Source organism: Perissodus microlepis, chromosome 13 (assembly GCF_051167445.1).
Source record: "Perissodus microlepis isolate ML-2025 ecotype Zambia chromosome 13, ASM5116744v1, whole genome shotgun sequence".
Lineage (NCBI taxonomy): Eukaryota > Metazoa > Chordata > Actinopteri > Cichliformes > Cichlidae > Perissodus > Perissodus microlepis.
This window is the reverse complement of record NC_140473.1, coordinates 13593491-13606428: the sequence shown is the minus strand read 5'-3', so window position 1 is coordinate 13606428 and position 12938 is coordinate 13593491. Positions and strand designations below refer to the sequence as shown.

General features: G+C 39.3%; 1 protein-coding gene across 4 annotated transcripts in view; it reads right to left on the bottom strand.

The window, feature by feature from the left end:
- khdrbs2 (KH domain containing, RNA binding, signal transduction associated 2) overlaps positions 1–12581 on the bottom strand; it is a 76296-nt gene extending 63715 nt beyond the window's left edge. For 3 of the 4 annotated variants that reach the window (XM_084948688.1, XM_084948689.1, XM_084948690.1), the window contains exons 1-2: positions 12283–12481; positions 735–862 (exon numbers count right to left, since the gene is read on the bottom strand). In XM_084948688.1, coding sequence (XP_084804814.1) covers positions 735–862; positions 12283–12373 — 219 coding nt within the window. In that variant the 5' untranslated portion in view covers positions 12374–12481. Of the gene's footprint in view, positions 1–734; positions 863–12282 lie in introns of all 4 variants that reach the window. The other variant, XM_084948691.1, reaches the window with a different exon arrangement.
- Between the last annotated feature and the right edge of the window lie 357 nt (positions 12582–12938).

Genomic DNA, 12938 nt, shown 5'->3' with positions numbered 1-12938 from the left:
AAACAAGTGTGCCTAACAAAAATCACGTCTCTCAAAATTAAATAAAACATATAATAATACATATTATTATACACATAATACAACATAGGCTGTAATTGCTCACTTAAAACACATGTAATATTTCCTTAATGTCAGCTTGACACAGAGATGTTATGATAAGGGAAAAAAAAGACAGGAAAATACAGCGTGAGTATAAAGTGTATTAAAGGCTTTTTCATGAATGTCTAAACTCAAGGGCAGTGGAGCTTTCCATGACTGCAGTGGCAGTACAGCCTTTTGCTCCTCAAGCAGCTGTGTGTTGCTTAGCTGCCTGACGGAACAGCCTCATTAGGCCACGTTTCAGACTTTGTCAGTACTGACGTTGCATAACTCAGACACAGAGCAGTGTCATAGAGTGATTTATGGTTACTGTTCCTCACTGTACCCTTGGGTGCTTTAGTCTGCTGAAAACTTTGGTTTTTGGTGACTACATCAAAATAAATAGACAGCATCCGGTGACTTTCTAATAGCCAGTTTGAGGCTCATGGGGATTTTAGTGTAGAAGTAGGAGTTGTGAACAGGTGAAGCCGACCTGGAGGGGAGACTAAAATGCTGCTAAAATGACTGAAAAAATATGACACATACTCTGTTCTTCTTGCACTTCCATCACAGTTTAATTGTTCGGATCACTTGCACATTTCCGAAAAAAATAAAAAATAAAATGTAGGACCCTGTAGAGCTGTTATGTCTCTTACCTTTGGATACTGTTGGACAGGAATGAGAACTCTTTCGGAGAGCTTGATGTTTTTATTGCTGATAATGTCTAGGTATTTCTTGGTGTCACCATCTTTTCTTAATTCATCACCTTCGTACTTTTCGATCTCTGCGGAGACACAAAATAAGTAAAAAAAAAAACCAGATAAGATAATAATGAGTTTGTTATGTAACTGAAAAAGCATCAGCCAATAAGCAACTGCAGAATCACAACAAAACAGCGTCATTTTAGACCAGGAACACATTAGCAGAAATTTAACTCACACACTGAATATTTTGCTGACTATTTCTTATGTCAGCTGTAAATATGCTCACATTGCACACTTAATAACAAAAGATAATCCCGCTGACTCCTGATATGTCCTTTCACATCAGGCCCTGCAATCTCATGATCCAGTAATTCCAATCAAAATAACAATAGAGCCAGTCACACTCAGCTCGCACTACCTCACTTCATTACGAACTTGCGGGCTGTCAGGAGTCTCTCCAACGCAGCACAGGACTTATGCAGATGTTGGCTTAAACATATAAAACGTTAGATATTAGCGGGTAAAAGCCATTTGGGGCGGTTAAGATTAGATCTGTAAAGTAAGATATTAGGATCCTATTTGCAGATCATTGGTTTCAATCAAACTGCACTGTTTCTCCTTATAAATTTGCAAGGTAGGCAAATCTTGTGCAAATTGACCCAAAAGTCATTTTGTGCATCCCCAGCCTTATTGCAATAAGATGAAAGATGAAAGGTGGATATTAGGTGCCCAGTTCAGCATACTATATCAGTTTGACAGGAGTGGAAAGACTCCCTGAACAATGATATCTTTGGACAATTTTTTTACAACACCTGAGCTGCAAGGCTAAAAAGGCATTTAGAAATGAAGCTGTTTGTTGTGCCTACACCCTGCTTTGTCACTAATTATCAATAATTGTAGGTTGTTGCATCACAGAAACTCATAGATGTGACTACTCCTGAGTTTATGTATAGAAATTCAGGAATTTGTTTAGAAGGGAGTATTGAACCGTTCAAAACAAATATGTAAGATTTTAAATTTAAATTGATCGACTAAATTGACTTAAAAAAACACTAAATGTCTCAATTCGACCATGTGAACATTCAAAGCTTTAGCTCAATGTTCCGGGTCTTTTAGAGAGTTAGCTTTTGCAGTTTTATGAAGTGAAGTTGATTTTCTTCACTACTGTCTGTGAAATCACATAGACGAAAATTCAACAGCCTGAAATGAACCAATTTCTTCCCACTCGACACAATCTCTGATTGTGCCTGATTGTCCGAGCATGATCGTTTAAATTGGATCATGTTGTCTCTTTTTTGCAGTTTCTCTGAGATGACTCTCACCAGAGCTGCAGAACCGTCTGGGAAAAATATGGAGTTCATGAAAAGTGAGCGCAAGCAAATGAGAGGGTGCCTTTCTAGCTTTTTAGATGATTAAATAAGCTTTGATTTTTTTTTTTTTCATATAAGGATGTAAAAAAATAAAGTTTTGTTCATCGCTTCTAAAAGACTTTCTTATATTACACAAAACCTTATATTTTTATCAGATCACTTCCACTTGTATCAAAAATATGCAAAACCATATTTTTCAATGTAGCCCAGAGCGGCAGTGACAGAAAGGACAGCTTTATGTAAACCAAGCAAACATTGAGCAACACTCACCCAGACCTTCATTACCTGCCACTGAAAGAAGACTGCACCTAATGCTGCTTGTGGAGAGCACAGGTAAACAAGACCCCTCCAACCTTTTATTTCCCTCAACATAGCTGATTCACCCCTCCTTATGTGACACTTTACACCAGACAAGTGTCCCCAGATAAGAGGAGCTAACATAATACCCCTTTGTAAAAATAACATTTTGCCAAAGGAGATAAACCAAATGCAGCTCAACACACTTTCATATTTTGAATTACTTTGGCTTTTCATACAGTGGAAAAACAAATAGTAAAGCGCTAAAAATGAAAATGAAGCATGCTATCTGAGGAAGCTAGTCTGTTTTTAGTTACGCTAGCCATGGGGATGTCACAGTCAATCAGTTGATTGTAAATTGTACAAACTTCTGATCCCTTAACTTTTTCTCTATTGGCATTATCAAAAAACAAACAAAAAAAAACCCAAACCCATATCTACTGACGTTCATTGTTTATTCATTACTTTCTAGCAATTGTTAGCATGCTGGTGGTTAAAATTAAAATATAACCTGCTGTTTTAGCCAGTCAGACATTTAGTTTAAATACCTCTGTGCCTAATAGATTTTAAACAATGTTTTTTTTCCTTCAATTAACAAAGCCTTTTAGTGAAGCAACCTCAGAGATGAGGTTCGGGTCAGTGGATGGGTCAACAAAACATTTTTTGATAACAGATGGAAGTTGACTTTGTGTTTACCTTAGGGACTTTTTTAAAAGTATCATTTACTTTCTGCTGGGTAGGCAAGCATTATTTGCCACTCTGTTAGTCATTTTAAAGGAGGCAGATGTAGAACATCATAAATTTCCTCTTGTACTCTGTGCTGAGTTGTGCCCTGTAACTGCCTGAAGCACGATGTGTTCATAGTTCATCTGCAAAATATCCATTTGAGAGCTATTTGTTGTTACGGTCAAATCGACTCATTTTATTTTGAGAGATAAACAAAAATATTGGGATCAAAATGACCCCAGTTGGTGTCACCATACAAACATAACAAAAATACTGTTTTCTGGAAATTATATAAAACGACATTTATTGAATCAGAGAATAATTTTTAAAATCCTTTAAAGACTAATGTGGATTGCACTAAAATGATAACAATCAGGCTATTTTTCAGATGACATTTTCAGATGCTTTAAGAAGAAATCTGTAAACATTTTATTGTGATGGTTGTTTCTTACAGTAGTTTGGTAGCACTTATGTTTTGCTGTTGGGATGAGGATTGATGGGATAGACACTTATTCTGGTCTGCAAACTGCAGGTGAACCAAAGAGGCAATTGCATATAAAGGAAAAGAAAGAGAATAAACAGGCTTGCAATCTATAAATCCCGAGACACACTCACACTGATATCATCTTTGTCAAAATAGCAGGAAGCAAAAGGAGACTAAAGATCAGAGAAGCAAAAATGTGCTTTGAAGGTCACTGGTTACAGTCTGCACACTGGACAGAAAAAAATCTCATTTGGGGAGCTAAATGAGTAAAAGCCTCTCAGTGACTATTGTGGTGCTCTTGATCTTCTTTGTTGCACTGCCCAAACTGCTTCAGCAGAGCTTCTCAGCAGCCACGTGTGAAAAAAATGTTGGTTTTACTGGGCAACTAGCACATAAATGTGTGCAACTGTAAAAGTTGAGAGACAGAGTTTTGCTGAGAAAAAAGAAAATATGCCCAGTCAGCCTGCCGTAGCTTAAAGTTAAATACATCTGCTGTATGTGACAACAGAGAGCATCAACAGAGACTGAGAAACAGCTTGAAGTTTATTTATCTTGGACACTATAAAGATGTCATGCAAACCTGTCTTCACAAATAAATCACCTAGTTTGTATTTGAAATTCAGATGTCAGATTTAGCTGTATGTTTTTTTTCTCCCAGCAACTTGTTGCTCTAAGTAAACCATCTGCACCACAAGAAAACTTGATAGACAATCCTAACTTAATCTTGTTTCAAAGCAAAGTAAAAATATCCCATTTCCCATTAGCAGTTCAGTGACAGCAGAAGAAGGAGAATTGAAGGCATCATTTGATGCCCGACTATTTTTCCTCACATTGTAGCTTTACTGCACTGATTCTCAACCTGGGGAAAGCATAACCCAGAGGGCACATTAAAAAGATTAGCTCAACTAATTAAAAAAAAGGGAAATTACAAATTAATTTAAGAATTTAATGGGCCTGAACAGGTTTAAGCAGAAAACAGCTAATTACAAGTGATGTGTAAGCATAGACTGCAGACTTGACATAAACAGCAAACATAAAAAAAAAAAGATTTGTATTCATTCAGAAAATAGATTATTAGAGTTTTAAAAGTAATGGAAAATTTTTTTTTTTAAAGTAACCAAGATACCAAGTCTGTGGACTGTTTCACTGGTTTCCAGTTATTGTTGTTGCCATAAAGGCTATTTTTTGATTATGCAGTTTGTTCTACTGCTGACTAGCAGCCATTGTTTTTTTTGGTTTTTTTTAAAAAAAGGTGTGTGCCAGCAGGTCTAAGATGATTTTGGTGAGGTTACACTGTGCTTATTTCTCTGATTTTCTGTTGATGTTGTGTGAATCTGATGTGAATAAAGAAAAACTTAAATCCAGAGAAAGCAGATGTATGGTGGTAAAATGAGTCACCATAATGAATCCATCCATCTTCTTCGGTTTATCCGGGCCGGGTTGCGGGGGCAGCAGCATAAGCAGAGAAGCCCAGACCTCTCTCTCCCACCCACCTCCTCCAGCTTGTCTGGGGGAACACCAAGGCATTCCCGGGCCAGCCTCCCCCGTGTCCTGCCTCCCCTGGGGCAGACCCAGGACATGCTACCTTATTGTGGTGGAGGGGTTTGTGTGTCCCAGGGATCCAGGGGGCTATGTTGTCCAGGGGCTTTTGCCCTCTGGTAGGGTCTTCCATGGCAAATTGGTCCTGGGTGAGGGACCAGACAAAGAGCGATTCAGAAGACCCCTATGAGTAGAACATCAAGGGAACAGTTCACCCTGCCCAGGTTACCAGGGCCCCCACGCTGGGTGCCTGGGTGCAAGCGTCTAGAGGCCAAGCCTTAGTCCATGTGGCCCGGCCAGGCACAGCGCGAAAAAGGGACATAGGCCCATCCTCCTGCAGGCCCACCACCTGCAGGAGACGCAGTAGAGGTCAGGTGCACTGCATGCTGGGCGGCGGCCAGGAACAGAGGCCCTGGTGGACTGATCCCCAGCTACCAAGACAAAATGAATCCAATCAAAATTATATCCGTCCACTTCTGCAGGTCTGATCAACTTCAATTCAGCACAGATTAAATACATGATGTATATCAAGACATCCAACGCAGAGCAAGCTCAGGATGTCCTGGAATTTGACATGTGCTTTGTATAGACAAACAATACACTCAGTAAGCATCCTCCTCTTTTCACTCTGCTCTTTTTTTATTTTGCAAAGCTGGTTGAAAGACTTCAGACCTTGAATAATCTGCAGACTGATTGATGAGTATTAAAAAAAAAACTGCAGACAAAAAATTGCTAGACGACATATTCAGACTCCCTCAGTTGTACAAGGTTTGTATGTTTGCGGATGTATTTTCACTTTGCAAGGATTGAAGGTCTTTCTGTACTTTACAGATGTGCAGAATTCATCTGCTGATTTGTTTTAAGTTTCCCTTAATCCCTAAAATCTGTTGGAAAAGTCAATTAAGGTAAGATTAGAGACTCGCTGACTGATATTAAAATTCTCAAAAATCTTTGATTTACACAGTGGTGAACCAGTCAGTGCTGAACTGAGTGATTATTACTTTATGTGCTTTAGTGCATTGTGGGCATCGTCGAGCGCTCCCATTAGTTAGACAGCTAAATTATTCAATGATTTCTTTTAGCCACTGAATAGTATATCTAGAATAATGACTTCACAATGGAAAAAATAAATCAGTGCAATTACTCTCCAATAAGTGATTGCTTGTTCACATCAAATACAGAAAGAGGAAGCAGTAGCGCTTCGCCTGGCCAGAGTGGACCTAGTGGGGGGAATGAACAGCAAGACATGCAATTAGCTTTGGCTCTTTTTCACAGTTTTGACCGATGAATATTAAAATGTTGGAAATGTGCTCCTCTGTTTGGCCACATGCTGTTTATGTGTTTTCAGCCGAGCTGCACTTAGGCAAATGTAGCACTTGGCAGACTGTTTAAGTTGTAAATTTTTAGTGTAAGCATTATATTTTCAGAATGTGTGATGAAAGTGGAACGAGCAATTACTAATCATACCATTTACATATGAAAAGCAAGGAAATGTGCATTTTAAACTCATCTCATGACGTGATTACAATGACAAGATAGAAACAATCGTTTCGATGGAAGATTTTTCTGGTATTGTTGCACATTTGCAGGGGTGGGCACTCTGACTTTTTTTGGGGTTACATTTTTCTCTGTCTCCTACTGCCTTATTTGTAAGTTCCCTGTGATATGTGAACATTCAAGACACACAGTAATATAATCTGTTATCTAATATCTATTGTCTGAGTGCTGCGGCTTTGGCTCATTTCTGTTGCTCAAGATGCTAGTGACCTTGGAATTTAATCTTATTCGACCCATGCACTCATTGTAAGTCACTCCTGATAAGGGTGTCGGCTAAATACTGAAAAATGTAATTTCAATGTCTCACCCGCCCCTGAAATGTAATTTTTGTGTCCTTTTGATAGGTCATAACACATGGGGTGCTGCTTATGTGTCACTGCGAGGTGGGTCACTGCTGGATACTGAGCACGCTGTAATGGATGTGCTGAAAATGTAAGCAACCATTTATAAACGAGAGAGAAAGATAAGTGAAAATCAATTCTTAGTGTTCACAGATATATTGGCTCTCTGTGGCAAAGTATTAGCCACATCAGAATGTGAGGTATACAGTGAAAAGTTTAAGGCACCTTGGATGTTTAGCTTCTCATCCATTCTCTGTAAGGAGGAACTCCGACTGGTCCCAAATTCTGCAGCATGACAATGAGCTCAAACATCCCGCCTGAATCATAAAAACACTATCTTCAGCAACAAGAAGAACAGGAAGAACAGCAGGATGTGGTATTCCCCAAGGAGATGCTGAGATTGACTAAATGTGCAGAAAAACTGTGGTAAGTTTTCAAAAGTGTCTTGAACATTCTACAAGCCATCTGTGTACCAAACAGAACTGATGCCTTACAAATCGGTGTGTAAGGTACCAAGCAAATAAAGGATATACAGGCACAGGTGTAATTTTTAAAGAGTGAGTTTTATTCTAATCCAAAGAAAAAGTAAAATCAGAAATAGATAAAAACTGAAATAGACCCATAATAGAGGTAAACTAAGCAGAACTTTACTCCATAACACTGCTTAACTTAACAAACAACTCAAGATATACATTAGTGGACTAAACCATTTAAATGCAAAGGGAGAAAGCAGCGAGACAATAACTAAACTGGTTGGTTGGTTCAGTCCATTTGGTTGGCCTCTGCATTTCCACCAGCAACACCCTCAACCTCTTCCTTAGCTCAAACCAGGAAGGACTGCGGAAGCAGGCAGGTAAATCGCAAAGGCAATAGTAATTAATAAGTAATTAATGCAGCTTCTATAAATCAGTGACAAAACAATGCAAACCCAAAGTATGCACCATCATTTAGCATACAGTGTAGTGCCATAAAGTGCATCGGAACAAATTAATCTCCTTCCTCTTTCGGCTATTCCCTTTGCTGCCACAGCAGATCACCCTATCCCCTGCATCCTCTTCTGTCACACCAACCTTCTGCATTCATTAGATCCATGAACCTCATCTATGGTCTTCCTCTTCTTCTGCCTGGCAGTTCCATATTCAACATCAACGGTCCAGTAACCTCCTGAGACACAGTCCACTCATTTATGTCTTCTGTAATGTACATTGGTCTATATCTTTTGACATATTTCAGCTACCCTACTAAGTCCTGATGTCCCCAGTAGAGGAAATCCTGGCCTTTGCAATGATATCCCATGTTTTTGAGTGTTCCTTTTAGCTCCAAAGAGGCAGGAAACACAAAAAAAGTTAAACTGAAGGATAATTTTTTCCCTTGTTTCTCATATGTCCTCTATCCCTCCTTCGCACATGTCCAAACCGTCTCACTGTTGCCTCTCAAGCTTTTTTCCCCAAACGCTCAACCTGAGCTGTCCCTCTGATGTACTCATTTCTAATCCTGCCTGTCCTGGACTCTCGCAGTCAAAATCTCAGCATGTACCATCTCCAGCTCCACCTCCCGTCTTTCTGTTAGTCCCACCGTCTATGAACCATAAATCACAGCATAGGTCTCACTACCACCTTGTAAACAAATTCAGCAACTTAATTAAACCAAAGAAACTAAGTGGTTGTCATGTAGCTCTAGAGACTGCAAATTTACTTAAATGTGGGAATGTTGTGGGAGACTGAAACCGTAACTCTGTTTGATTTATGCGTGTGTGGAGAGTGGAAGAATATTACCACATTATTAATTTAACTGTGTGTTTGTGGTTGTGTACAATCACCACAGGTTGTTTTTTCCACCAAAAGAATTAATAAAGTTTTCCATTTCCTGCTGATTTTTTTATTGCTTAATACTATTTAATCACAGTTTTATAAAAAGCATACTCATTGAAACGAGAAATTTCTAAGCGTCTGTGTGCGTTCTGAAGAGTGCTTATACCACTGCAATATGTACTCTAAGTGTATTCTTAACTATGCAAAAAGAAAGCTCATGTATTGAAGAAGATTTTTGAAGCATTATCTTGATAATCAAACTTAAACGTAAGTCCAGAAAGTGCAGGAGAGGAATCAGTGGAAACCTTGAGTGCTCATATACTAATAGCAGTAACTAAATGTAAAGAGAAAATGAACAGACTGAGAAGAAAAGTTCTTCAAGATGCAGATTAAAGTGTATTTTGAGCCCAAACTATGCTAATGTCTAAAATTGCACTTGGCATGGTGTTGGGCCTCCTCCATATCTATATTCCGATTTGATTCAGAGAAGTCTACATCCTTCAAATTTCATGCAGATTTTATTTGCATTGTCACTCTCACTAGCAGCACTTGTATTTGAGATAATATATACCCTTTTACAATGCTTAGTGAAAATGTAAACTATCTTGACATGGAGAAAAGCCTCTTTCAGAAATGGAATGACAGAGTAGTGCACACATTTAGTTTTTTTTCTTAACAGACAGTTTTCTTGTCTGTTTCCCTGTCTGCTTTGCTTGCTGCCTTATTAGAAATCCCACCGGTTTTCATGGCAAGACGAGGCTGCATGGCATGTAGGCAAGCCTTACAAAGAAAACCACTGGGATCTATTAAAGGCTTGCCTTTCTTTACACTGACATGAGCCCACGTTCAGACTAACTACACAGTTCTTTAGGCTGAGGAAACTTAAAGTGCAAAACTTGAAAGAAGTGACTCTTATCTGTCAGTCTGAGGAATCATTAGCCTCATGCAGCATGTCCAAGAAAAAAAAATCTTCATTTGAGATTGTGGAGCAAAGTTGTAGCAGTTTCAAAATACTCTATATACAGTTTTGATTGTATAATATACCAATATATTCATACATTCTGTCTAACAACTCTTGCTGCTTTATAAGAGGAAGCTTAGTTTCAGCTCGACAAGAGAATTATCCCCACCCACCCGTAGTTTACAGCCGCGGACTGGAGCTTTGTTCCAAAGAGTTTTAAATCAGCTCAAAGAAAGACAAACGGTTTTAGAAGCAACATAACATAAACACAAACAGTAAATAATTCATTTCATAAATATGGAGATGCTGACTGTGACCATGGTTAATCCATGTTATGCTGTCGATTGTGCATGATGTTAATAACACGGGATTACATGCTTTGATATTCGGTGATAAATAGCTGCGAATCTGTAAATCTGTAAACGCAGTTTATCTTGCTGTCCACTGATACCCATAGACTGACAACACAAGATAACAAGTCTGTGCTGAACATTTTTTCACATGCTGCCCACGGCTGATTGTTTTGGACATTGCAAGACTGACTGAACTGACAGTTTATTATACTGATTGGCCACTTTTGTGTTTGATGAATACAGAGAGGTTTCTGTTTACTGACTTTGCCAACAGCATTCTTCTCAGACAAATGCATTGCAATGTATTATATACTTTTTTTTTTTTTTTTTACAATATTGTACTCTAATATTGAAGACTGTACTGTATTGTTAATTATGGGGCATTGTAGTGTGTGTATTTGTTGTGAACTGTTGAAACTGCTCTGAGAAAAAAGTCAGTAAAAAAAACAAAAACATAGGTATCCTCATGTAACATGCTAATTGCAGTTCATAGTGGTGGATGGCATTCTTTGATTGCATCCTGGCTGTGTGAGTTAGGCTTGAGTACATATGGCAAAGTGTACTGTGTGACAGATGATCCCATCTGGATCCCAGTTAGCGACAAGAATGGGAGTGTCAGGTGTCTCATCAACACATTTCAACAGGAAAGCTCAAGGGGTCGAACAGCAGATCGCGCAAACACCCCATCCAGCAGCTAATTAACACAAAGTGTTAATTAGCTTCATTAACACATGTCAGAACCCAAAATTAGCATACACGCATGATCTAATAAATTAGTTAAATCAACTACCTTCAGAATCACCAACATTTTTAGCACACAGGAAAACCAGTAGAAAGCATTTCACTGAGTGTTTTACAGTCATGTAACATATGATGGCATTTTGTGTTTAATTTTGTCATTTTATGGCTGATATATTGTTTTGCACAGGAATATGTTCCTGGTAAGTCCACACAGGTTAATCCATTCACATTTATGATAATCATTCAGCCTTTCACTCCAGTAGCACATCACTCAAACCTTTATCCAAGCTTTTATACCACTGCACATCAACCAGACTTGTGCAATTACAGGAAGAGAGACCACGCAGTCTACGAGAAAATGCAAAAGTTGCATCTCTGGGCTGAATGAGCTGAGCTGAGTTTTTGTGTTCGCTTTGAGGTGACACACTTCCTATCAGAAGTGACACATTCTCAGCATGTGAATGAGATGAAGGCTACAAAGTACTTTAAATGCTGCAGGCTGATTGCGGCACTCTGTTGACATACAGTAACATTATTCTGGAGGAAAGGCTTTACAGCATGTTTCACTGACATTTTCTGTTCTCCATTACCTTGATGGCATTTATCCTGTAAGAGGAGGTGTGCATCTATCAATTTTCGTTCAGTCAGAAATCTATGACTCATGATGCAATAATAACAAACACTTTGATTTTAGCCTCCAAGGTTTAGCTGACGTGGAATAATTAAAATATTAGAGACGTGATATTTGGCTTGATAAATGACCACACAATTCACATATTTAACAGAAAAAATACTGGCTGGCAGTACACAGTATTATAACAGGATTAAGAGCACGTTTACCTTAATACAGTACTATGATTGTTGGACTGACGAATGTGGCACCTTTTTGATTATTCTTGCCCTGAAGTCAATGAGAAATCCTCAAGGAAGACATTCGCTTTATTTTATGTGAGCCAGCGCATTGATCTTGGCGGACAGTGGGGTTACAATAACCCCCTCTAACTGTACACATACTTTATTGTCTCTTCTCACAGCATTTGTTCACTTGAAGTTTTGGGGAAAACCCAACAAAAGTTCCTCACTGGAGCCGAAGAGCAGTGTCTACATTAAGCACAGAGAATTCAACTGTCGCCACGCAAGCACTAAAAGTGTGTTAAAAACAAGCTCACATCAGCTCACTGTACTGCCCCAAAATTCAATGCAATTGTGCTTTCACGTTAGAATGAACATCGTGACTGTCGCCAAGTCCAACATTCAGAGTGCATTAGACTTGAAAAAAGATATATATTCTATATATACACACATATATACTTCACTTACCTTCTGCAAGCAGGCGCACCGCATGCACAAAGGAGGGGTCCAGGCTGTTTTTCTCGGACACCAGCTCAGGTAGGTACTTATCAGGATGCATCTTTATCACAGCGGACCTCTTCACCGGCAGTGCAGGTGAGACGACAGGAGTGCTGAACGTCACAATGCAACTATAACCCTTGCCGCTCCTGCTTCTTGGTAGCTGTAGTCTACCGGTCTTAATGAGGAACACCAGCAAAACCCCCTCCAAAAATTGGTCTTCCAGTGTCTTCCGAGATGCTTGACTGGGGTAGGGGTGGGGGTGCTGATTTGTGATTCAAAGGTGTGAGCCCATCTCTGCTACCGCTGCCTGCTGCCTCTCCTCGGCACCCCGCCAGACTCAGTGGGTCTGCAGACCGCGCTGCTCCCCGCCCCTCAGCAACATTATTGGCCATATTCTGGGACTGGCGCTGCTGAAACACCAAGAAAGGTCCCCACTGAGCGTTAAGGAAATGCTCAGTGTTCTTTAAGGGAATTGCTTTAAAGAGGATGGGGTTGCATTTGGTTGCTGTTGACAACGGTCTCTGAAGCTGGAAACTTTAATAATATTGGATATAGTACTCCGCGGAGAACAAATAAAGCATGCTAGTAAAGTTTTGTTGCGCTAACAGACTGTACCATATAAA